This window comes from Melospiza georgiana, chromosome 6 (genome assembly GCF_028018845.1).
Source record: "Melospiza georgiana isolate bMelGeo1 chromosome 6, bMelGeo1.pri, whole genome shotgun sequence".
NCBI classification, from domain to species: Eukaryota; Metazoa; Chordata; class Aves; order Passeriformes; family Passerellidae; genus Melospiza; species Melospiza georgiana.
The window spans coordinates 57,372,656-57,398,457 of record NC_080435.1 but is presented as its reverse complement, the minus strand read 5'-3'; the positions used below and the strand labels follow the sequence as shown (position 1 = coordinate 57,398,457).

Sequence of the window (25,802 nt, the reverse complement as noted above, 5' to 3'; positions counted from 1 at the left end):
TGAGTACCACAGAAAATCTTGTGGGTGACTCAATAATCCTGTCATCAGAGCAGCTCTTGGATAAAGCACAAGGACACGCATTGTTCAGGGGGAAGAAAGTAAAATATTGAAGAGCTCCTCATGGAGTGCATGTTCCCCTTTCTGCTCAGTGAAGGAGACAGAGAGTGAGGAAAAATAGTATAGAGTGGAGTAAACAAAGGCTGCCTCATGATTCATGTGCACAAGGGAATGGATGTAAGAATTTCTCTGGCATTCCTTCATGTTGTATTTCCTGACTCATCTATTCACACCCTTTATTTTGACATATACTTGGTGGATGAGTTATTAATGTATGGTGTGGAAGTCCTAGTGCTTCTGGTGAAAAGGTTACAGTTGTGTAGGTAACAAAGCTTGTTCAAGAATAAGCCCTTAATTAAATTTCAGCTTAATTACTTTTGGAATTTGTTTAACTTCTGTGTTCTTGGTAAAAATAAGTCTCTATCTTAAGCTTCCAGTTCTTCCTACAGTGGCAAATTGAATAGTACTGCAGAACAAGGATCACTTGTAGTTTTTTAAGGAAGATGGAGCATATTGTTTTCTATGGGGGAGATATCCAGGAAGAGGAAAATGGAGGAGTTGGAAAAAGAAACTCCTTCATGGGGGTTGAGGAGTAACAAAGGTACCAGACAGAGACAGCAGTTGTGTTGGTTCTCTTATGCTGCTTTTTCATTTCATCTTAATCTTTGCAGATTCTGCCTGGATTGTTTCTATTCTGTAACAATTATCCAGACAGGAAGGGAGGACTGAAAGGTACAAGGATTAAAAAACTTATGTTTGGCATTTACCAATCTGCAAAGGCACTGTGGGCTTTTGTCACCTTGGCTTTCTCAAAGAAAGCAACGGTGTTTGAATTTTCCTAATCCTGGTGCTTTTGTTTTCATGGCAAGACCCACTGGGATCCTGGTTTATTGTGGAGTGCTGCTGGCCACTGTTAGAAAAGAGTCAAAGGACCAAAGCTTGTGTTCCTGCTGTGGGAAGAGTCACTTTATTCTGTATAGACTGAGGGAACAGCTGACCAAGGGAAGAAATCCCAAAACAAAATGTGTATCTTGGTGCCACATCATCATTGAACATAATCAATTTTTATGTAAAACTGAACTGATTTTCTTCTTTTTTTTAATTTAATATAATTTCAGTTTGGAAATTGATTGAAGAATCACCATAGAATTCAATATGGCATCACAGCAGTCATCTGCATCAACAGAGGAGCAGGCTTCCTCTGAAATAGATGATCTCCATCTAACGCTGCAAGGTAAGTCACTGAAGTTTTCTGTGTCGTTTTAATTAAGATTTTTTGTCAAAAATCTGTGGCTGTGTGTGCAAGTTGAAGGGAATTCTGAGAAACCTGTTTAAACTGGGGTTATGGTGAGTGTAGTTAGTTCAAGTCTGTGCTTCTTTGCAGATGTTTCTGTGTTTCAGGAGAGAGGCTTGAGCAGGGAAATGACAGATAAGCTCTTCTAGTACTTTCTCATGATATTTTCAGATTGGTTGCCTTTTTTGGTACTGATGTGCTCACTGGTTCTTGTGCTTTGTTTCTTAGAATGCATGTTGCTGTAAACTGTTTGGAAAGGAACCACCAGCATGAAAACAAGCCAGTTTCATTGGTTTCCTTGTTTTCAGCTTGCTGACACTTAGGTGGTTGCATTTTGCTGTCTTAATGAAGCTACTGACTACACTATTTTATTTTACTTTATTTACTTTTCTGTTTTTAACTACTATATCCCTTGCAAGTGGGGATAATTTTTGTGGCTTCTAAACAAATTTCTTATGGGTCAAGATTTGGGTTTTTACTTGTTTTTACATGTGTGATAACTTGTTAAGGAAGCCCTCAGTGCTGATATTTAATTATTTCAGTTTAATGGCATCTACCTGGACAGTGATGACAAATGCATCCGGCCTGGCCTCTCAGAACTTTTGGGTTTTCCTTACTCACGTGTTGAATTTCTTTCTGTAAGGATTTTCTGTGAAGCTTTGCTTTGCTGTGAACATATTCATGGAGGCTATCAAGGAGGCTAGTCCAGGCAGTCCAGGACTAGCCCTGCTGAGAAGCTTGGCTTTGATGTGTTTAGAGCCTGGTCCATCCTAGAACGGATGGACTAACTCCTGTTTCCACAGAGCTATTTCCTTTTAACTCCCTTGCAATGAAATTTCCATGGTGCTTGGTGGAGAGCAAATATGTTGAAAACAGATGGTGCAAAAGAAAATTCTGCCAAGTCCCTTGTGTGATCCATATTTGCACTAGTGCTGTCCTTGAAGCCATGTGTTTTGACGAGTGAGTGTTAATAGCAGTCCAAAGCCAAGTGTCTTTAATGGTGAATTTTCTTCCGTTTTGCTTCAGTATTGCATTTTCAGGAGAACAAGCAAAAATTTGTAGCAGACAGGAGCTGCTCTGACTTTTGCACCAAGCACAGCTTGTCAGACACACATTTGTTGTGCCAGTCAAACTCAGCCTTGGGTAGAAAGGCTGAGATGGCTGTTGTTGTGAAACAGATTTGGAAAACACTCTTCAGCTTGAAGGCAGATTTGAAGTTACATGCCATTTTTAGGGCAGGGATTTACTTTCAATTTTTTTATTTTTTTCAGAAAAGCCAGATTTGTGTTTGTATTGAAAGACAATTGAGTTTTTTGGTCAGTGTCTCATTGTAGGAGCCTTGCTTAGTAAAACTGAAATGACTGTATTCCTTTGCTGTAACAAATGGAGCTCTTAGATTGTGCTGAAATGAACACACTGCAAATCTTGTGCCCAAGCTGTCTGTGCCTGGCTGCTGTAAAACATCCAGAGATATCCCTTAGAAGTGACATGAGCAATTTTTTGTAACGATTGAAGACACAACAAATGGTCCTGACACATTTTGTGTATGGAGCTGTGGCGCTGCGGCGTCTGCTCAGGGTCAAACAAGCAAATGGCAATACAGCTGTGAGGGAGCACCAAAGACATGCTCCCTGACATGACATATAGGGACCATTAGCAGCTCTGCTCACAGATCTGTGGTAGCAAAGGTCAAAAAAGAAGAATAGGGTCACTCAAGGAAACAGGTTTTTCCATTAATAGGAATCTTGAGATGAAATTTGTGAAGCAGCTGGTGATATTGACTGCTTTAAATCAATGAGAGAAATTTCAGATTCAAGGAGTGGTTGCTTACAGCTATCAGAAAAGGAGCTTGCATTTTGTGTGACTGCAGATGGATGTAAAACTTGCTATGATCTCCTTTTTCGAATTCCTGAGATATAGCTTCAAAGAATATGTCCAGCATTGTAATGCACAGCATAAGAGGAGATGTGCATAAAGGGAAAAGCAGGACTGAGATCTAGTCTGGAAATAGTCTAGATATATTTTAATCTACTTTTTAATTCTTTGTGATCCAACCTTCCATTATTCCTGAAAGGCATCCCATGGGGATAGAGCACTTGTCTAGTCTGGTTAATTAGGGCAAGATCAATTTAATGTGTCAGTTGGTTTGGTCATATAACTTTGTGAAGTTTATGCCTAAAAATAGTAACAAAATCATCAGCTTTATTTTTCTTTTCCTTCCCTACCATGTGTAGATATGTTACTTTAAGTATGTTTGACTGTTATTTAAGTTAGTCTTCTGCAAGGACAGCACTTTTGGGAAGAAAAAGAAGGAAAAGAGAGGGAAAGAATAATCCCTTTTAAGTAATTGGTGGAGAGTTTACTACTTATTAGCCTTAATTATTATAGAATCCCTATTAATTTATGGCTAGTTGGTTAATAGTGTAAAAGCTTGTTAGTGGGTTTTTAGGCAGAAGAGTGTTCAAGGGTGAACATTCACTTTCCTTAGTAGTGTTTGGCCTAGAAGATGCCATTAAGAAATTCACTGGAAAATAGGTAATAATGTAACTTAGTTCTCAGTGCATTTTTCTTGTCAGTTAATTACTTTAAGGAGATTTTATGAAGCTTAAAAAACATGAAGAAAATAGGTGAAGAAATGAAAGCAATATGTTTTATACTGCCCCATCTCCAGAGAGTAAAGATAGTCATAAAATCGTGAGGCTGAAGTAAAAAGTTGAAAGAATATAAACCCTTACATATGGATCTTTTCAGATTTATGTATTGCTCTTTAACCTTTACCAGTTTTCAAGCTGATATCCAGATGAGAGTAATAGTTACCCTTTCCCTCCCTGCCAAGAAAATGGAAATTGCTATGAAAATGCATGATGTCAGGAATTGGCAGGCTTCTTTTATTTTCTTTTTTTTCCCCTTCCCTCTGTCCCAGATGTTATAATAAAATTTAATCAGATTAAGGTCAGCATTATCTGGGCCCTTTCCTTCAGCACCTCTCTGCTTCTTTGCAGTTTTCTGATGCAGCACATCTTACAGCAGCTGCAGAATTGCTTTGTTGCAATCCTTGCACAGCCATGTAAAAGTGCAGGTGCATCCAGTGGGGCAATACTGTAGGGAAGGATTTCTCCTGCCAGACAATCTGCAAACATTGTGGTGAGCAGAGGATGCTTGACAGGGAGATGCTTTGTTGCACCATGGGCCATGTTTGAAACCTGAAGTCACTTTTGGTGTGGGATGGAGCAGGCAGGAGTCAGGGCTTGCCTGGCAGTGAGCATGGGAGGGATAAAGCAGGGTCCCTGTCCTGTGTCTCCTCCTCCTGGGTTTCCCTCCCATCCCTGCATCATGGGCTGGCCCCAGGGAGCCATCCAGCCTGCTGCTCATCCTTCTGTGAGCTGGAGAGGCACAGTCAACATCCAGAATTGCCTTTGGCTGCTTGAGATGAGGAGGCATGTCAGCTGCTTGGTAAGAGAAGGGTTTCTGGCAGAGCTTTGGGAGCTGTTGGAGATGGAGCCAAGCTCTGCTGCTGAGCGGGATTGCAGCGAGGGGAACGCGCGGCTGCTCAGGGATGGGTGGCTGCAGCAGGAGCTCTGCAGGGTTTGTGCACCCTGGAGCAGAACTATTTCTTGCTTCTGAAGTGTAAATCTCTACCTGTGGGCGGATTCAATCTGGATTTTTTTGTCCCATGCACAAATCCTTCCTCTGTCTTCCCTGGGATAGCAAACAGACCCCTGTGTCTGGTGCTTCCCACCACGCCTGTCCAGAACTGTTTTCCCTTTTCTTTTCATGCTTGCTGAGCTAATTCAATCACAAAAATGTGTTTTAGCCCTTGGAGTTTGGGATGTACTTACTCTTTCGCTGTTTAGTTAACTGCAGGGTTCCTAATTTCTGACTCCACTTATTAATGTGTGTTACTGTTTATTACTGTAACCCAAAGCATGATAATACAGAAATGTGGTTGCTACAGCTGAAGAGAGTTTTTGAAGAGAATTTAGTGATAAGAAATGAATGATACTTTTTTCATGCAGTTATGTCTAATCCTTCATGAATGATTTCTCTTCAAGTGAAATTGAAAATACAGAGATGTGTACGGATAGGTTTTGTTGTGCAGCTTGTAGTTGATTGTACTCATCTCTGATTTACAATAAGGGTATTTCTTTTTGAGCACCTCTTAATTCATCCAGGGGTAAGGTAAATTAATAATCTTACCCAGCATTTTTGTTTTAACTGTGTATCTCATCTGATGGGGCCACTTGCTTATTGAAGCTACAGATTCATTTTCTTTACCAGAATGATTTTTAAAAGTTTGTTAAATGTTTATTACAATTTTACAAGGGTGACTTTTACAGAAAGCTCCCCTAGGAGCTGCACAGAAATTTATTCCCAGTTTATGCAGCCTGGGTGAGGAGTGCTCTGCAGTTCCCGTAAGTGCACAGCTTCGTGGCATGTGACAGGGCTGATGGCACTGGAGAGGCAACTGACACATGACACTGCCTTGAAAAAATTCAGTCAGGGGTATTTTTGTCTACTTCACACGCCTAACATAAAAAATAGATTGTATAGTTGCGTAAAAGCGTTCCCTGCTAGGTAAATTGCAGTTTGTTAAATGCATTGTGTGGTGTATGACTGGTTAAAAACTGGAATTAAAATGCCAAAGGAGTTGATGGCTCCTGAGGCACTTGTGAGATCACTACAGTCAGATCCCTGTTTCACTGTTCACTTTATTTAAAATGTTAGAAAAGCCGCTTGAACGTTTATCTTTAAAAGTATGTTGGTATGTAGATGATGTGACCTGGTAACTTCGAGAATTTTATCTCCACCTGCCTGTGCCCCTGAGTACTAAACATCACTTTGTGGTGGCAGTGAAGACTCTGGTGATTCAGAGCATCCTGACAATGAGAATAGAAAAAGGGTTTAAGACAGCCAGGAGGGCAAAGCTTGGTGTAAATGCACTTCTGAGTTAGCAGCACTTGTGGTGAACTGGACAACTACAACTGGCTTTCAAAAGGAAAAGGAGGTTGAGAGGAGTAATGTAGAAAGTTTCCACTTGCTTCACTGATGTGGTAGTAGTGATTTAGTTCATATTTATGTAGCATTTGGATTTGAAAAGACCCATTCCTCCTGTAGAGGCATTTTCCTCATCTTCATTGGGTTTTGGGTAAACTTTTCAATCTTGACAAAGAATTCTGTGTTTGTTTTTAATTGCTTAACACCGTGTTGCTGAACATAAATGCTGGAAATAACCCTTTTCCCTGCTTTCCTGTCTGCAGAACATGAAACTGTTGTTGGGTGGAAGGGAAGGGACTTTACAAAGGGCTTGGGGGTTAATTGCTCACTCTCAACCTGGATTTGCAAGTCCTTGATTGTTATTCTGATGGTTCCAGTCATTTAAAGAATGTACTTGTTGGTGTATTAGTTCATACTTGCAGTGCTGTCTTGGAGATCTGGTTATCCCTGCTTCCCATCCTTTGGTTCATTCTGCTGCTCTGTCAGGGAGTGTGGGAATGGTTATTTTGAATGAAACTGAAATAAGGAAAGTACTGGGGCTGGAGTTAGCCCAGCACAGCCTCTGTCCCTGCACACGTGGTGGGTACACTGTGTTGTGAGCAGCAGCTCCCCTGGTCTGTTCCTGTTGAGCTCCCTGCATGCTGCTGCAGGCATAGCCTCAGCTGACCTCAGTGCTGAAAGGCAGACACAAAAATATCATACACAAGAGGTAATTCCTCCTGGTGTAACAGAGACGAGAAGATGACAGACAGGCTTGTGCTCATTAAAGTGATTGCTTAAATTTATTTTTTTTTTAAAGAAGCCGTACAGTTGTGAATTGTTCACTGGCAGTGATACACAAGTTGTTGTGATAGAAGAAATCCTCTTTGCTGTTTGGTGACAGTGTTTGATGTCTGTGGATGGACAGGCTACATCTGTTCTGCCATGATTTGCTTCCCCCAGCTCCCTGCTGAAGGAGGAGGTGCTTTCCTTGAAGCTGTCATTCCTCCACCTCAGGAAGGGAGGCATGGAAGGCAGAAGAGGAAAGTAGATTAATTTTAAATCTTGTTTTTTCTGCATCACAGTGTAAGGAAGGCTGAGAGTAAAACAGTGGCTGGCAGTGCTGCTGCTGTCCTTTTCCCTCCTGGGAGAGTTCAGCACTCCCATGGTCCCTGCAGTGTCCCTGTGCTCCTAATGATCAGCCTGGCTTGTAGCACTTGTTGGTAGCTCATTACTGAATAAAACACTCATTGTCCAGCAGTGTCTATTGATTTTTGGCTATCCTACGTGACACATTGCTTGTATGTGTTATTCCTCCCTAAAGAGCTGTTAACACAGGGTGAAACGTAATAGATTTTGGGTATTTTCAGATTACCAGATTCTTATTTTGTTCTCTCAGATACACTTTTTAGCTTAGTGATTTTTGACCTGAAGTAAAGAGGATGATCAGGGTTTGGGGGTTTTGTAGCTTTTTTATTCTAGGTCAGTGACATTTTGAAAACTGGGGCAAGAGAAAACCAAGGTCGGTTAGAGTCCTACAAAAAGGCCTAACAAAGAATCCATTCACCCTCATAAAAATAAAAAATCTGTATTAATTAACCACATGGTAGAGATAAGAATTGGAGAGCTTGATTAAATCATTAGTGCCTCTGAGCAGCAGCAGCATTGGAGGGGGAGCTGGGAGGGAAAACACACTCAGCCTGAAAATTGCAATACAGCTGCCTGCCACAGTGCCAGGAGCACATCTGTACTGAGTGTGTGTGGCGTGGAAACCCTGACTGCTGCACTACAAACTGGGGAATACTGGCAAGCATGGAGTTCTGTTATTAACTGGGGAGGAGATTCTATTATTATTATTTGTTGGGGTAGGAAAAAAAAGGCACATTGCAGCAGAGGCAGCAGCTGCTTGGAAAGCAGCCCAGTGGGTTGTGTTAGGTAGCTTGTGCAGGGTTTAAGGTGTTCTTACATGTGGAATAACCACCTTGTACCTTCACTAGGTGAGACATTTGCCCATGTGAACCAACACTTGCACTATCTGTCCCCTATTACATTATGAAACATTTTGATAGGCATGTCAACCAAAACAAGGCCAAATGGCTCATCTTAACCATCTGAACCAACCTCAAATGCAAGTTCTCCAAACCAGCAGCAGCAGTGTGTGTTTGGCAAGAGCTGCAGGAGTCACTGGCGTCAGGCAGAGCAGTCAATATTTGCTCTCTGTCCCTTTTCAGATGCTAGCAATGCCAGCCTTGCCTGCCTGATAAAATTGAGCACAGCCACTCAATAATTGCTGCTTGGGTAATTGGAATGGCTCCCACGTGGTGTTCAGCTGAAGGGTGTGGTTGGCTCCTGTGCTAACATGAAGCCAGTATCTCCATGCTATTTTTGTCCTCCCTGTGAGCGTTGCAGCGTTGTTTTGTCTGTATGCCCTGTGCACGCTTAATTTTCTGTTTTCCGAACAAAATCCAATTTTGTACTTTCGTTTCTGTCTGTTAAGATTGCCCTTATCTAACCCTTTGAGGGCAATCTTGGTGATGCTTAGAAAGAATCCTAAAACAATCCAGCCAGCAGGGGAAACCGCCTGCTTCATGCTCCGACAGGATGGTGGTGTTGCAGATTAGTGGAGGGCTGATGAAAGATGCCTTCACTACAGGATGCAAAGCAGTGCTCCACACAGGTAATGTGAATGTTTTTGTTGCTGCTCACCCGCCCAGTGAGGCAGAAAACAGCCTGTGGGGTGAGGAGCAGGAGCCTGGGTTGCCCTCGAGTGAATTCTTGTGTTTCATGAGTTGATGAAGCTTCACAGAAACTCCTTTGGTCTGTCTTGGATCATGAATAGACCCCAAGACTGCAGTTTGTGGTTACAAATTTTCAGTGTTTAGTAAAGTGTGGGACATTTTCCTGTGAGTGGCATTTTCACTTTCATGGGCAGAACAGTCAACTTTTTTTTTTTTCCCCAAGGGCATGGTATTTTTGGTTTCCTTCATCCTGCCCAGCCTACCAAAACATACATATCTATTGCTGAGAAGTCTTGCACATTCCTTATGATGTCAAGCTTGCCTTCAATTAATCTTTTGAGCAAAAAAATGCTTTCAGAGGTAGAAGAGATGGTCTGTTCCCACCCTGTCTCCCAGATTTGTTTCTCCATGCATGCTTTTTCTAGGAAGGCAGCCCCAGTGCTTGCAATCAAGGCTGCTATGGAAAAGGAGTATAAAAAGGAGTTTGTGTTCAGGCTGGCTCTCACGTGTGACAATGTTCACAGGGGTCTTAGGATGAGGGAAGAGATGAGGATCTGACTCCATGTTTCAGAAGGCTTGATTTATTATTTTATTATATATATTATATTAGAACTATACTAAAAGAATAGAAGAAAGGATTTCATCAGAAGGCTGGCTAAGAGTAGAAAAAGAAGGAATGAATAACAAAGGCTTGTGTCTCAGACAGAGAGTCCGAGCCAGCTGACTGTGATTGGCCATTAATTGAAAACAAGCACACGAGACCAATCACAGATGCACCTGTTGCATTCCACAGCAGCAGATAATCATTGTTTGCATTTTGTTCCTGAGGCCTCACAGCTTCTCAGGAGAAAAAATCCTAAGGAAAGGATTTTTCATAAAATGTGTCTGTGACACTCACAAGCCTTTGGGATGGCTGCTGGTGGCAGATGTGAGTCCATCATGTCAGGGGCCAGCACCTCTGTTTGTCACCTGAGACCTGTGTTCACCCCCTAGGGATGAGTGGGTTTTGTGGTGTGCCTTGGAAATGGAGTGGTGTTTTGGGAGGGAGCATGGGCTGGCAAGTCAGGTAATTCACTGCCCCTGACAAGGCTGGGGAGCTGCCCTGGTCCAACTCACCCTCTGCTTCACCTTCTGGGGGAACTGGGCTTTCCTCCATCTCTGCTGCCCACAGGCAGGTCTGAGAAGCTGTTCAAATACTCTGGGTTTTGAAACATGGGCTTAACCAGCTCCCTGTCTCCCTGCAGAGCTGCTGGTTGGTGGCTGCTGTCTGTGTGGGCCCTGGGTGCAGAGCTGCACCTCTGTGTCACTGGGTTTCAGTCCCATTTCACATGATTTCAGTCCCATTTCACTTGATTTCAGTCCCATTTCACTGTTTTCTGCTGCAGCGCAAGTTCAAGCCTTTTCTTCTTCCTCTTGCCTGTATTAGCATCCTGTGTTCTCCTTTTTGGCTGTGATGCCTTGTGAAGGCTGATGTAGAACAGAGGCTGGACAGAGCTAAAGAATAAAGTAGGGATTTATTAAAAGGGCTCAATGGATCCACCTTGGGCAGCACAAGAGCCCAGCCAGGGCTACACCCAGGATGAGCCAAAATGGTCACAAAATGGACAACTGGTCACTGGGTCTCTCACTTTTATAAGTTCTTGTCCATTTGCATATTGGAGTTAATTGTCCAGTTACAGCTTTAGCTTATGAAGTCCCATCCTTCTTGTTTTTCTCTCTTCAGTCCATGTTGTTTGTGCTCTTGGGCCTGAGATTTGGATCATTTGTCCTTGGTCCCCATCTAGAGAAGGAATTGTTTTGTCTCCCTACTCTGTGCAGAGAGCTCCCCATCCCTTAATATAAAGCTCCGACCTGCACACTAAAGCAGCACGGAGTCTGAAAAATACAAAAGCTAAACCTGAGGCATCAGCTGGATTTGTACACTCCAGAGAGGCCCCAGCAGTGGAAAGGATGCAGGTAGAGGCTGTATTTCTGCATGACAGCCTCCTAACTCTCTCCAGCCCTTTGTTAGCAAAGATATCTCATGGTTAGGCTTCACCTACAGATGTGCATTTATCACCTAACTCCAGTCTGCATCCAACTTATGTATGGCTTCTCCCAAATTCCAGGATCTGTCTTGTACTGATGATGGCCCTGAGTCCTTGAAGGAACATCTAGGAATGGACAGAGCTATTGCACACATATTTCTCTGTAGAATTCTGCTTTCACATCGCTATTTGTATTTGCTGGTCTTCTGAGAAAACCTTCATTAGTTATTCTCTGCATCCTGTAGGTTATGCTTGATGGTTGTAGAGGTCTTTGCAGTACCTACTCAGCAAGCAAGAAAATACCAGCTATGAAACAAGAGTTGAGAAAAACTGATATTAAATAGTAACTTAATATCTGGAAGAACAGACCTTGGGTTTGAGGTGGATACTATGTGTCTTTTTGGGAAAGAGGAAAAAAACCTGATCATTTTTTCCATTAACTTTAGTTTCTCTTTTGTTTTTATTTTCCAGTCCAGCGAGAGTTTACACAGAAGAAAACCTTCACTAGTTGGATAAATTCAATATTGGCAAAGGTAAACGGGGGTTCTTTAGCCAAGCCATTCAGATATGCTGGTTAGAGATTAAATTTTTTAGGAACAAACAAAGTTGCTACGAGTTTTTTTAGGCACCGGATGGGAAAAGTAGCCCCGAGAAGCATTTGTTTAGTAAGTGCAGCAGCACTGTATTGGGGCACATCCAAGGACATTTGTATGAGGTGGTTTGTATGTGGATGTCACTCTCCTTACTCATGTGGTAAAACTTGTGGTGGATTGAGGCACATGTCTGAGGGTTTTATGAGTTTCTGAGTTTACAGTTGGTTTTACTGGGATTAGGTAAGTGTTATTCTATTATGCAATCCAAGAACACGAGTTTAATGAGATGACCTGGGTGACTGGTAAGTATTAAGACAAACCACATAGTAGTGGAAGTGCTCTTTAAGCTCTCAGGAAACAGCTCCTGCAGCATGTGCTGGGACTCTGGCTTGCTCAGGTAGAAACAAAATATAATTTTGTTTTGGTCCCTCCTTGAGCAGAAACTGCTGAGCTCTTGATAAGTTGGTGTTGTGTGGGTGAAAAGAGGTTTAGTTATGCAGCTGTATACTCAAATTTGTACTTAATATTGAGTAAGATCTCAAAATATTAATAACTGCCTCATTTAGCTTTTCTTTTCTCATTTTTTTTCTTTTGCACCAGACCTCCTTGAAAAATGTGAGTGCTTGAAAGTGAAGTCTAAAATTACCCTTTTAAACACAGAGGCAGGACAAGGAGGAGGGAATAACACACAAACATAGTAATGGGTTAGAAGAAGCAGGATGTGACTGTTTAGATGCAGGATTTTTATTGCAGCTTAATGAAAAAAAATAAAGGATGCTAAACATTATTTAACAGCAGAGTAATCTGTGATGTTCTGTAGTGTGTCGAATTCAAAATGACAGAAGATTGAAATTTATCTTGCAGCATATCCCTCCTTATGTTGTCTCAGACCTGTATACAGACATACAGCAGGGACATTTGCTTCTGGATCTGTTGGAAGTGCTTTCAGGTCAACATCTGGTAAGACAGAGTAATAAAAATATTACCTCAATCCTTTGTCAAGTCCAGCAAAGATTTCTGGATATGCTTAAGTGCAACCATATGAATCATCCCTCTGGGGTCATAGAGTGAGTTTCAAGTAACTTATTTTTATACCATTGACTCTGAAACATGCTGAAGTAAGTTGATTCAAAGTAATTTATGAATTTTTGCTGGACTTCCCTTTTCAAAATATAGAATAAAATTAATTTTTTGCAGTTGAAGATATAACTTGTTTTTTTTTTTTTTTTTTTTTTTTTGCTTTGCAGCCACGGGAAAAAGGATTTAATACCTTCCAGTGCAGAAGTAATATAGAAAATGCTTTGACATTTTTAAAGAGCAGATCAGTGAGTATTAACTTCAAAATTCTCAACTAAAGCCAGTTTAGCTAGTGGAACATTTTCTTTGTTAACAATGATCCCTTTTTTCCCCTCCTTAGCTGAAGCTCATAAATATTCATGTAGCTGACATTATTGAAGGAAAACCTTCCATTGTGCTTGGCCTAATCTGGACCATTATATTTCATTTTCATGTAAGTATTTCAGCGATGTAAGAGAGTTTTAGTAGAGTGGAAAAGCACAAAAATGTGTTGACTTACATGATTGCTAAATAAGATGAATTAGTACTGAACAAAAGATTATTTTCTGACATGTGGAAGTGGCATCTCAAGGAGGAGATGCACCAGAGCAGGGCAGTGATGAACAGTACCTAGCTGCACATGGTAGGAAGGAAAGATACTGAGATTTTTTTTTTTAAATAACCAGTTAAAAAATGGGCTAAACTTTGTTTGTCTAAGGTCTGTAATGATTAAGCTCCAAAAAGAGCAGATAGTGTGTAATGGCTCATCCAGCTCTCAGAGACAGCCTCACTCCTCAGTGCTGACTTTGCTCATAATCTACAATTCTTGTATTTTTTTTTTCAGTAATAGTGCATGAAATAACACAAAGGCTGTCAAAGTCATGTTTCTTATTCAATAAGAGTGTGCACCTTGCATGGCATGAGGTTATGGGGAGGTGTGAAAGTCCAGGGCCTTGATTTAATCATGTGTAGGGCTGCAGAGGGTGCTGGAGCCAAACTGGCTTCTAGGGAGAATTGTGCACCAGTAGGTGCACTGACTGGTGACTGGGTCTCAGGAGGGCACTAAGAAACAAAGTTTTCCAGCAATATTTAGCCCATATTTTTTTGTGGTAGAGATACTTTGATGCCAAAGAGTCTTTTGCTGCTCATGGCCTGTGCAATTACCTTTTAACCAAAACCAGGCTTCTCTAACCAAATAGAGATCTCTGAGGTCTGTCAGGTAGGTTTTCCTGCACTCTGAATGAGCAGGCAAACTCTGACTATGCCTGATATTTGTCACTCCTGACAGCAGAAACCACAATGCCATGGGCTGCTGTCAGTGGTTAGGGTAGAAATTGACTGAGAAGGTCCCTTGGTGCCATTGCTGGTACCCACAGCATAACACACAAGTCTTTGGGTGAATATATCCTGCCAAAAAAATTGGCTAAAGATGGGAATTCAGCATGAAATGGTTCAGATTGTGCAGATTAAAAAGCCTGGTTTGAGTTTGGGGGTCAGGGAAGCTACTGTTACATCTGTGGCTGAGTCCTGTCTAATTCTCTGGTGTTCTGCCATTGATGCCTTGGGAATCTCTCACTGAAGCCTCATTGAGTGTCCCATCTTCTCTGACAGATTGAAGAACTGGCCAGGACACTTGCCTGTACCTACAATCAGCCTTCACCTGATGGTCCAGGTGCTGCTGACTCCTCTCCAAAGGCAAACAGATCAGCTAAAAAAAGTGCTAAAATTAAGGAACGGTGGAAGATGTCTGCTACAAAGGCTCTTTTGTTGTGGGCAAAAGAACAGTGTTCACTGTAAGTTCCAACCAAAACTTATAATTAACATGCTACACTTGGTATTACTCCTTTCCACTAAGTGTGGTAATATTTCTCTCTGTTTTTTAAGATTACTTAGTGACAGCTTAGCAGAAAATGGTTACCAGTACTTTGAGCATCTGTCAGGCCCCAAATGTTTTGTCATGAGCCCTTTAAATATAGTAAAGTGAAGCTCATCTTACTAAGTAAACACAACAGTGTAATCTGAGTTGTTTGGCTTTTCCTTTTTAAGGGCTCCTGTGTGATAAGTCTAGTGAAATGTTTCCATGCTTTACTTGTTTTAATCCTCATGGTTGGCTCTGATTCACACAGTCTCATGGATTTTTTAATATTTTTTAATGGAAAATGTAGGATTTCTATGATCCCACAACTCATGCTTTTCTGTCAAAACACTGCATGATCCCAAAGGAGGATGCTAATCCTGGTGGTCCTAGTCCCTAATTCTAACAAGTTGTTTCCCTGTGCTTGATGTACAGATAGCACTGCTGCTTTCAGGGGGAGTGTTCACAGCACACAGTCTAGAGCAGATACAGATATTTACATTTTCTTCAAGGGCTGCTGCTTCACTCCAGGATCTTCCAAATGTGCTTTACAGTAATGTCAGCTCTTTCTCCTCAGCTCTTTGGGTTGTTTTATTTGCTAATAAAATCCTACTAATATTCCATGTTATTAGTGGGAGATAAAGGCTTTCATCAGCACATCAGACACTTTCTGCCAGTAGAATGGCACTGAGGTTTGCCTTCTAGCTGTCTTTTATCAGAAGATTAATTGGCACATCAAAACCAGCTCTTTATCCATGTAATCTTCCTCTTCCTTTTGCCTGTTTTTCAGCAATATTGCTGTCTGGTTTGCAGTCTCGTTTCTGAACTGGCATTATGTTGAAATATTTTGTTACCAGTGAATCCTGTAGGTTTTGGTAAAGAAACAAATCTTGTAAGATTTGGCCCGTTGTTCTGTGACTGAATCTGATTGCCTGAAACCCCACATCTTTTCCATGCTGTAACATACTCATAATATACAGGCTGTTTTTGGAAAGCTGTCCCAGAATTCATTGTGGCCTGCATGGCTGGGCATCTCACAGCACTGTTCAGGCTGTGAACATTAATAAAAGATGATTCAAGGACACTAAGCTAATTAAGAGAAAAATAAATTCTTTTTCCTGCACTAATAACAATGCTTTTAAGATTTGGATTTTCTAAAATGCCAGTTCTTGGTGTCCTTACAGACAAATACATGTTCTGCAGTGCTTTTCTTGTTGCTTTTCCACCCCATAGAATGCATAGATGTTGAGCACAAAAGTGATGTTTAGAGAGGATTTGGATCAGCAAGGCTTTATTTTCAGAATGCAGGTAGAAGACAAAAAGAAATAGTCATCTTGCAAAAAGAAGTAATTGTTGGGGTTGCTAGTACTGGCTGTGTTGTTGTCTGCCTTGTGCAGAAGTTCAGTGCTGAGATGCTTTTGGATTTGGTTCATATTCCATTTTACTGAATTTATATTATATTTCTAAATTGGTACTTAAATCCTGTTTCTTCAGATATCCTAACATTTTGTTTCCACTCATTTCTGGGACAGGCACAGCTCTGTCAGTGTCACTGATTTCAAGTCCAGCTGGCGAAGTGGACTGGCTTTTTTAGCCATCATCCAAACCTTGAGGCCAGGTCTGGTTGATCTGGAGAAGGCAAAAGCCAGAAGCAATAAAGAAAACCTGAAAGAGGCTTTCAGAATTGCAGAACTGGAGCTGAATATCCCACGGCTTCTGGAGCCTGAAGGTAAATGATCAGCTTTTTAAAAATCTTTGTTATTAGGAGTGAGATTAATGTGATCTATAAGACTGTGCTTAAGTTTGAAGTGGAACACTGATGTTTGCTGTAATGCTCAAACCTGAGGGTCTTTATTTTATAACATCAGCTGTACTTAGGGACTGTAAGATTTTTGAATTGGCAACAATTGCAGGAGCAATATGCAGAAGAAATGATATGAAACTTTCCTGTTCATGGGAGAAACTTTTTCATTACTTAATCATGTTCTATTAAAATATTCCCAAGGAAAAAAATGCTCATATTAATTTCTGTCAATGGCATGTTAAGTGAGCTGTTGCAAAATAAACATGTTTATGGTAATGTGTTTTAATAACTGCAGCATAGTGTGTAATTATGTGATCAGGCCTAGAAGGCTGCATAATTATGTAAATGTTGTATTGGCTCTCATAGATGTTGACACTGTGAATCCAGATGAAAAATCAATCATGACTTACGTGGCTCAGTTTCTGCAATACTCCAAGAATTTGCCTGAGTCTGAGGAAGACATGCAGGTATGTTGTGTGGGTTATCACTGAGGCATTTTCAAATGAATGTGCTTTCTTTGCCCAGTTTATATCTGAGTCAGTAGCACATATAGATCCTCTGATTCTGCTAGTTCAGACTGAATTGGTTTGAGGCTTCTGATGCTCCTGTTGGTAGAAAAAACTCCATGTTGCAGATTTTTGTTTGGTCCTACAGGTAGAACTGCTGTGCAGATTGTTTTGTTTTCATTTAACTATTGCAGAGTTGTCTTCATGTGTGCTCTGAAGTCTGTGTAAACATTGGAGGAAAAGCAGATTTGCAGATGCACAGAACAACCAGCTTTAAATTTAGTGGCTGAAATGTAAAGTGGACAGAAGTTGCCTCTGACAGATAACACTGACCAGGAACCCACATTTTGTATTCTCTATATTTTTTTTATGAGAGTTTAATTGGTTTTTCACATGCTGATAATCTCCTTTCAGTAGAACTGCAGTCAGGTCTTTTTTTGATGTTTTCGTATATTCAGGTGCCAGGTTTAAAACTTTGTCCCTGCAATGTAATAGTGCCTGACTCAAAACTCATCAGGGTCCCCAGGAGTTATTATTTGTTTTTCAACAGATTTGAATGGACTGTATCATATGCTCAATGAGTGTTGTTTTATGGCACAATGTAAATTAAAAACAATGCTTGCAAAATGGAAAAATGAAATTTTCTGCTCTAATTACCAGGAGAAAGTAAGAGAGGCCATGGGCTGGTTGGCTGCACAGGAGGAGAAGTTAGCAAAACTGCTGGTGGAAACAGAGAATGAAACATACTACCAGAAGTACAAAGTAAGTTGCATTTCATGTTCTGTGAAAAGAATCTGTTTCTGTGAATGTTTTTAATATTTTTCATCTTCATTGCCTGAAGTGTTAAATCAGCTTTTAAAGAAAACTTGGAAATCTGACAATGTAACTGGTAAATCCCTCATATGATTGAAGGAAAGGTAGGCTAAAATTCTCTCTGTTATGAAAAAGAGATATGTTATTTCATTTTTGAGCAAAGGTTTTGGAAAGAGTAAAGTAGTGTCTTCATTAATTGACGTAGTTGAAGACTTGGACAAGATTCAAGCACGTAGGCCCTTCACAGAGTAACCTTTGCTATTTCTGTGCTAATTACTACAGTAGGTTTTACCCAGCAAATGTTGTAGAGGAGTAGTTGAATTGCTGGCTCTAGGTTGTGCTGCAGCAAAATTTCCTTAGGCTTATATTGTAGCCAGAGTTTGTTATAAAGTGGCCCATGGGGAACTGTGAGAGGAGGAATTTTCCCTTTCTCTTGCTGGGAGGGGAGAACTGTGTTCTCACTGCACTAACATTATGTTAAATACAGACTTAGGGAATGGCACCTATAATTTCAGACCCAAATATTGCCTGGAGACAAGAATGCCTCTTGCTGTCTTGCCTTTGCATGCATCACACCCTTTGAAGTTAATGGAGCTCCTAGCAGTGTGTTCAAAGGCAGGACTTGGCTCTGTGAGCCTCCATCCGACGTCTTCTGTGAATTGCTCTTCTATTTTATCTCTAGGAAATGATGTCATTTATGGAAACATTTAACCAAGAGAAAATCCCCTTTCTGCCTGTGTTGTCATCAAAAAGGGGTGAAGCTGAGCTGAGTGAAGGCCAGCAGCAGATGAGGGAACAGTGGGATAAAGTGATCTCTCAGGTCAGAGGCATTTCTCTCTCACTCACCCCATTACCAGCATGAGCGTGTGGGATGGATGAAGAAGCCTAAGTCTACCTCGGGGACTCACACTGGGAAAAATGGGGGGATGATGCTTTATTTGGGATTATAAAAGAGGTTTGGCCCTGAACCCGAAGTCCAGACAGTCTGAGTGGCATTCAGTGCCCAAGAGGAGGCAGAAGGTGACTTTTTGTGTGTTACCCTTTGGCCTCCTGAGCCTCAAGATCGAAACATCCCTGGAAATGCATCTGGTTATCTTGGAGCATTCTTCTGATCAAAGCTTTTGGCCTATTTATGCTCAAAAGGTGATTTTGGAACACAGTCATGACTCAGAGCACAGACACTGATCTAGTGGGGCCTGGTTGGTCAGTGCTTTGCAGTGAGGTTGGTGTGTTGGCTCAGATTGGGGTATGTAGGGCCATGCTGGGAATTGCTGTTTGTGGAAGAGATGTTCACATGTCAGCCCCAGCTGTTCATCTCTCTTTCCCCCCTATTTTTGCAGCTAGTTCACTATAAATTTTCCTGTTTCTGGGCCTTGGGGTGGTCACCAGCAAAGGACAGGAATGCCAAATTCTCTGTTGTTGCAGAGGTTATGGGCTGGGAGCAAACCTGGGTTTGAGGTAAACGGGGCTGATTTTAGCTGACTTCATTGGAAACCCTTTTTTTTTATTGACAGGCATGAGGGAGTGGGTTCCTGGGATGTCTTGAGCACCAGCTTATGCAGCTTATATCAGCATCTTGGAGATGGGGAAGAAAATAATAGTGAGAGATTTAATCCACTTGTTTTCCTTTTAAAGATTAACGAGTGGAAAGCAAAGCTGGACCAGATGTTGCCCTCCCCTCTGGATAGCATTGAGGCTTGGCTCCAGGAGGTGGAACGTCTGCAGGCAGAAGATTTGCCTGATTTACAGGACCCTTTCAAAGCAATGTCTGTCTTCAGAGAAATAATTGTAATATTTAAGGTATGCTGATCACAAAGGAAATTCTGCTTCAGTTTGACCTGGCAAAGCACTTGTTATGGAATTGCTGTTTGACATTTTGGGAAGTGGTGTGCATATGTTTGTCTTCTGAAGATGAAAAGCTCTTCTGAACATACCTTTGAAGAATTATGAGTTTAATTAAATAACTGCATGGGTCTATAAGGCAGGTTTCAGACTTCACTGGGGGGAGATTAAATTTGAGTACTGCCTCAATGAGTAAATTATGCTATTCTTTTTTATGTGGTTCCTGCAACTTGTTTGTTTGTTAAGTAATATCACAGGATAATTGCATCTTTATCTTTAAATCTGTACTTAATGCATACCTATTCAGAAAAGCACTTGAGCTTCAGGTTGCATTCCAGGGAGTTCAAGAAGTTTGTGTGTTTAAAAGTTAAATAGTTCAAGAAGTTTGTGTGTTCAAAGTTAAATATTTGCTGAATCACTCTGTAGTTCCATTCAAGGCAAGGATATTTTGATACCTTTGTACCATGCAAGTTATTTATTCTGATCTTCAAATATTTGTATAGATAATAGTTTAAGCATCCTTTTGAATTTGAAAGTTCTGAAAGAGAATATGTGTTGATGCCTGGCTGGTGATCATAATGCCGTATTTTGGGTTTTTATGAAGAAATTTGCTGGTTTTGTGACATTGTCCTTAAAGTGAATTTGAAAGAATGGGCAGTGGAGTTCTTGCAAGTGGCTTAATAACACCACTCTGTTGTACTGTTTCTAGTCAGTTCCTGATAGGAGAGATGGCTTTTTAACTGGTAACAGCGTTGTCAGTCTTTAGCCATTTGTTCAAAGGTTTTTGTTGTGCAACTTAGGTACTTAAAGCATTTTTAAGAGTAAGATAGAGACTGATGTCATTTCTTAAGGCATTTATTTTTTCCCATTAAACATATAGATGAAATAATGTCAGTTCTTCAGAAGAAGAAACACATTAATGCTTAATTTCTGCCAAATCTTCTTTTCTTGATGGGAAGACATCCTACTGAAATTTTTTCCCCTTTTAGTATGTTGTGTGTAGGGATCATACCGGCAAGATGGTACCTTATAATGCAAATTTTTAAGATCTAGGAAATCATCCACCAGTGCTCATAATTGTCTGTGCTTCAGTGTTAAGATTTCAAAATCCAGTGTTGAAAATCTATGAACTATTTTTGTGGTTGAAAGCTGTTTCAGGATTTAGCCATTTCCATTAACATGCTTTGCGGCAGATTTTATAACATAGAAATGAAATTGTAGCTGGTTTTTTTTTTTGTATGCCACTAAGAAATAGGCTTATCTTTGTGCAACACATGTTATTTTTTATTTTCAGGTAGGGAATTTGGTGCTGAGACACATGCCTGTAAAATATTCCCCAGTCACGAGACACTGGCCATTGAATGGGTAATTTGATACCCTGTCTGCCTGGTGTTAGACAGAGTTTTATTGAGCAGTCAAATGAACTATGGAGCAGGTGACATAATAAATTTATTCAACAGGTTTTGCTGTCAGCCTTTGCTAAGGGATAGCAAAGAGCACTTTAATACCCTGAAGCTGTTAGAATGATGTTTAGTTTCTCCTGAAGATGATAGTGAAAATGCAGAAAAAACTGATAGCAGGGTAGTGTAAGGTCTGTGGTCCTTATATTTAAGTAGATGCACAATGATAAGAGAAATCAGGTAGTATTGCACTAAAAGGTGCACTTTAAAAGGTGATTAGGTAAATACTTTTATTGCACTTTAATGAGTAAAGACACTGGGAGATTGTCTTGTGCTGACTAGTTCCTAATACTCCTTCCCTAACAGCAGGTGAGCTGGAGATTCCCAGATGAAATACTCTAGATCAAAATTAATGGCTTACTGTGTCTTATTCTCCCCAGGGCTTGATGGATTGTTTTGATTCTCACTTGGACACCCTTCAGTCATTTAAGAATGAAGATGAGAAGAATATGCCACTAGTCTTGCCTGAAAAATTAGAGGAAATGAAAAGAAGGTTGTGATGCTCAAATTCCCTCTACTTCATGTTGTATTCCAGCTCTGCTATTGACTGGCTCTGCTGTTGTGAACAAAGCACATAATTTATCCATGCCTTGCAAAAAAAAGCATTTTTGACCTAAACATAGGCTGACTGTCAAGTGGAGCAGGGATCTCTCATTGGTCCAATGAATGTTTAATTGTGTGTACAGAGTAGAGCTCATTAACAGGACCTTTTCAGATGCCCTTTGCTAGTGGGGATATGAAACAACCACTAGGGATAGGAAACTTGAATATTTTCAATGTTAAAATTTCCCTGGTGGCAGGATTCTCTAAACTTTTATTTCCACCAATTAAAAATCACTGTAATCTATAGCTTGTACTACCCCAAATATCTTTTGGAGGATATTTTAAAAAATGACCAGTGAATCTATATCCATAACCTGAGGTGCTTGGACATACAGGTGGCAGATGTCCCTTTTTTGGGCACTTAAGGTTTTTCATACATTGAGCAGACTACATTGACTGCTCAATTGTTGCTGCTTTAAAAAAAATAAATGAACTATTGCTATCTTAGAACTTAATTCCTGTCTTTAAAGAAAAATGTTTACATAAATGTAATTTTGATTTTTTAGGATAAAATCCTGATACATTAATGCCTTTTGTATCGAACGGTTTTGAATAACTTTTGGAACTATTTTCTGTTTGCAGATTTGGCAACATTCGTTCTACAAACCCCAGCACTTTTCTTGAATACCACTATGGACTGTGCTCAGCCATTGCCAATGAGGTGAAGTTAAAGCTAAATATCTGGGACGTGAAATATGGGGCAAAAGAGTCTGTGGAATCACTGCTGGAAAATTGGAATGTAAGTTTCAGGTTATATGAATCACACCCTGATGGTAATTCCCAGCTCTCTTTGATTTAGTCTTATGTCATCTGAAGGTATTATAGTTGGTAGAAGCATGGTGGACTGGTGAAATCTCAGATTTATTCAAAGAAGGGCAGGTAGACCTCCCTAGAAGCTTTTCTTGCCCCCAAAATCTTCCATTTTGCTATGAATGAGATTTCTTTCTTCAGTTTGGAGAAGTAACGCAAGCCATGACTGTAATTTTCTCTCTGCCCCTTTTTATTCTTTATTGTGAAGATTTCTTTCTTTCTCTATTATTTATAGAGCCATTTGTAGCAGCCCTTCCCTAGCTTCAATCCACAGAACCCTCTCTGGGGCAGTTCAGTAGTTGCTTTCTTCAAAACCAGCCATTATTCACACTGCTGCCTCTTCCTTTTCCCATGAGCTTCTTTACCTCCTCATGCTTTGTGGTGAATATGAATTGTCTTGTTCTATTACACTTTATGCCCAGCTCAATTTCTGGACTCAAGTTATGAAACTGATGTAGGCTTTTAGGAGGGGATGCCCAACCCCAAATACTGACAAGGGATACTGCATCAAGAGTAGAGGCAGAGGTGAAAATGCTGATGCCTCCAGTTTTTCCCCATCTGAAGCTAGTGGGATTCCTTGTGAATTCCATCTTAGTGGACTTTCTCAAAGGATTTTCAGACTGGCGAATCCGCAGTTAAATTAGTGGGAATTTCACCAGCCTCAGTACTGTGGAAGGAGGCAACAATAGGTTGTATAAAGTAGCAGTTTCCTGAGCAGTGTCAGCCTCACCCTGTGGTGAGATGGTCGTGCAGAGTTAATCTGTGCTGAGTTTGTTGGTTCAGTTGGTTTCATAAATACTTATTATCATGTTGTTTCTACAGTTGTGGCTCATGGTCTTGCTCAAGCTGATAGAATGCAGAGCTTTGCCAGGGAGTTTAGGGCTTGTTTAGAGTTTAGGGCTTGTCACAGTCACAAGGGAGGTTGTTTTGTACCCTGCTGGGTAGGACATTCCTAGGAGTGGAAAGTGCTGAAGTGAGATCAGCTCAGAGAGGGGCTGAGGGTCAACCCTCACCCCCTGTGCACACACAAGTGTCTTCCTCTGCTCCCATTTCTTCCTCTTTCACCCTCTCCATCCCCAGTTTGTTTTATCTGTCAGAAATGAGGCACCTCAATATTTCTGTGCATGCAGGGAAGCCCACCTTTTGCTTTCATCACATTTTGGCTTATGTGACTGAGTTCTGCCTGACTTATTCTAGATGCCATTTCTCAGTATTGCCCTGGGGCTGTAACTTTTTGGAGCAAGCAGTCCTGACTCATGCAGGGCTGTGGCTCAGGCAGTGGCATTCAGGTATTCATAGTTCTATTTACTTTACTCTCTGAACAAGCAAAGTAAAAGAACAAGTTTGTTTCAGACTAAAGGGTGCAGCTGAGTTGCTGGGTGGGCTTTGCTCAGTTTACATTTAAACTGTAGGTTGTAGGCTCATATTGCAAAAAAAAAGTGTCCCAAGCTGTATTTCTTACTCAGTTTTGTGTCATTCAGTGTTACCCATATCAATTACTTTTCACTTTGAGCAGAATTTCATTGAAGAAAAGAAACTTGAAACACAACTAGACACTGCTACTCACATCTGTGAAGACTTGAAAAACATAAAACATCCTGACTTGGGTGAGCTTATGCACATAAGTTGGTCTGAAGATCTCTATTTTGAATATACTCTTTATTTCATTTAATCTATATACAGTAACTATTTTGAAGTGCTGCCCCCAGTTTTAATTCCATCTACTGTTCCATATAAGCAGTGTTTCTGTTTAATTAACCTCTCTGTTCCCAAATGTGTAACAATAATCTCTATTCCACTTCCTAGCTGGAGATCCTCAAGAAATCAGCAAACTTTTGAAGACAGTGGAGTCAAAGATTTCTACATGTAAAGAATATATTTCCAATGTAAACACCACCCTACAGAAAGTCCTGTCCTCCTGGAGTAATTACACAGAAAACATCCATTTACTAAAGACATGGCTGGAAGAAAACAGAAATGAGGATCCAAAAGAGGTACATGGTTGGATTTCTGTTTGTTTGACAGAGATACTTCAAAGCCTTCTGGAAGAAAAACATTAAATCTCACAGTGGCTGCTGTTGTTGCTTTTCTGCTTTTCATTTTGGAAATAAATGTTTGACAGGGTTCTGCTTAAAATTATTTCAATGCCTCTGTCTAGATCCCTGCTGAGGTACTGGCAAAGAGGAATTCGATTCATGGTTCCTTAAATGAAGCTGGAAACCATCTCATTGAAGTCAGCAAAGAGCAAGTTGGATCAAATATTGCCAAAGAGCTGAAGAAACTGAACAGGAGATGGGCAAAGTTCATCAAGAGGACACACTTTGTGAGTTACAAGTCACTATTACTCTTTGCCATACAGCCTTCTAAGTCATCTTTCCTAGATTTACCAGTTTGGTAATCAGAGATTGATCAATCTTTCAGTCAGCTCAAGGTTGCCAGTTTTAAAGCTTGAGAAACAGAGTACACAGCAGCATCCCATTCTAAATCTTTGTGGCTCAGTAAAATTCTCATTATAGCAGGATGGAAAATGTTCAATTTTTAAATTGAAATCTCAAAACCACTTAGAAAAGGAAATCTTATTGCAGAATGAAGCTCTTAATTCAGTGCTCGGGGTGGAAATAATCAATTTACCTGTGTTAAATTTTACAGACTCTGTCTTAGCTGGTAGAAAGTAATTATTGCTGCATAGATATTTCTAAGGTTGTGCAACTTTTCACCAGCTCACTTGACAGGTTTTTAGGCTGCTGTAAATCCCTATAAACCTGCCTAATTTTATACATATTACAGTCCCTAGAGTGCTTTCACAAGAATGACATTTTCACTCTGCCTGGGAATATTAGAACTCTTAATTTTCTGAGTTGAGCCTTTCATTGACATTTATTAAAGCTACTGCTGTGACAGTAAACGGTGGCAAAAAATTACTGCTACATTTTTGTAGGAGATGAGCTTAGTGAGAATGCAATAAAATCAAAGGAAGCAATCAAAGGGTGAGGGAAATCCAGAGTTTGCTAGAAAAACCCTTAATAAGAGATGCTTCAAGGAAATATATTGAGGAATCAGATAAGTGAGGTGCAAGAAGCCTGTCTAAGGTTTTAAGGGCTTCCTGAGTTATTTTTGTGGCAGTGCTGTGGACATTATGGCTATCAAATATATTATATTTATTTTTTAATATAAAATGCAATACCAAATGCTGGAGCTCTGGCCTGTGACTGCCAGTACCATTAATGTCAGCACACTTCCTGACCTTGATTTGACCAACACCAGCTGCTGTTCTTGGACAATTCCCTGCTGTGGGCTGGGAGATGCTGCAGCACAGGAGTTTTCTCCATAGTAGTGTGGCTGCTTGTGGGGGAGGGGACAAGGGGACAGA

The 25,802-nt window shown here is 40.6% G+C and overlaps 1 protein-coding gene across 1 annotated transcript in view; it reads left to right on the top strand.

The window, feature by feature from the left end:
• The first annotated feature begins 1,212 nt into the window (after positions 1-1,212).
• The window catches only part of SYNE2 (spectrin repeat containing nuclear envelope protein 2), a 159,234-nt gene continuing 134,644 nt past the window's right edge, over positions 1,213-25,802 (top strand). The window contains exons 1-16 of the mRNA XM_058025942.1: positions 1,213-1,291; positions 11,562-11,623; positions 12,548-12,643; positions 12,931-13,008; positions 13,101-13,193; positions 14,351-14,532; positions 16,127-16,323; positions 16,765-16,865; positions 17,565-17,666; positions 18,400-18,537; positions 19,353-19,517; positions 21,400-21,512; positions 22,205-22,361; positions 23,949-24,039; positions 24,239-24,426; positions 24,591-24,755. Coding sequence (XP_057881925.1) covers positions 1,213-1,291; positions 11,562-11,623; positions 12,548-12,643; positions 12,931-13,008; positions 13,101-13,193; positions 14,351-14,532; positions 16,127-16,323; positions 16,765-16,865; positions 17,565-17,666; positions 18,400-18,537; positions 19,353-19,517; positions 21,400-21,512; positions 22,205-22,361; positions 23,949-24,039; positions 24,239-24,426; positions 24,591-24,755 — 2,007 coding nt within the window. The remainder of the gene's footprint in view (positions 1,292-11,561; positions 11,624-12,547; positions 12,644-12,930; positions 13,009-13,100; positions 13,194-14,350; positions 14,533-16,126; positions 16,324-16,764; positions 16,866-17,564; positions 17,667-18,399; positions 18,538-19,352; positions 19,518-21,399; positions 21,513-22,204; positions 22,362-23,948; positions 24,040-24,238; positions 24,427-24,590; positions 24,756-25,802) is intronic.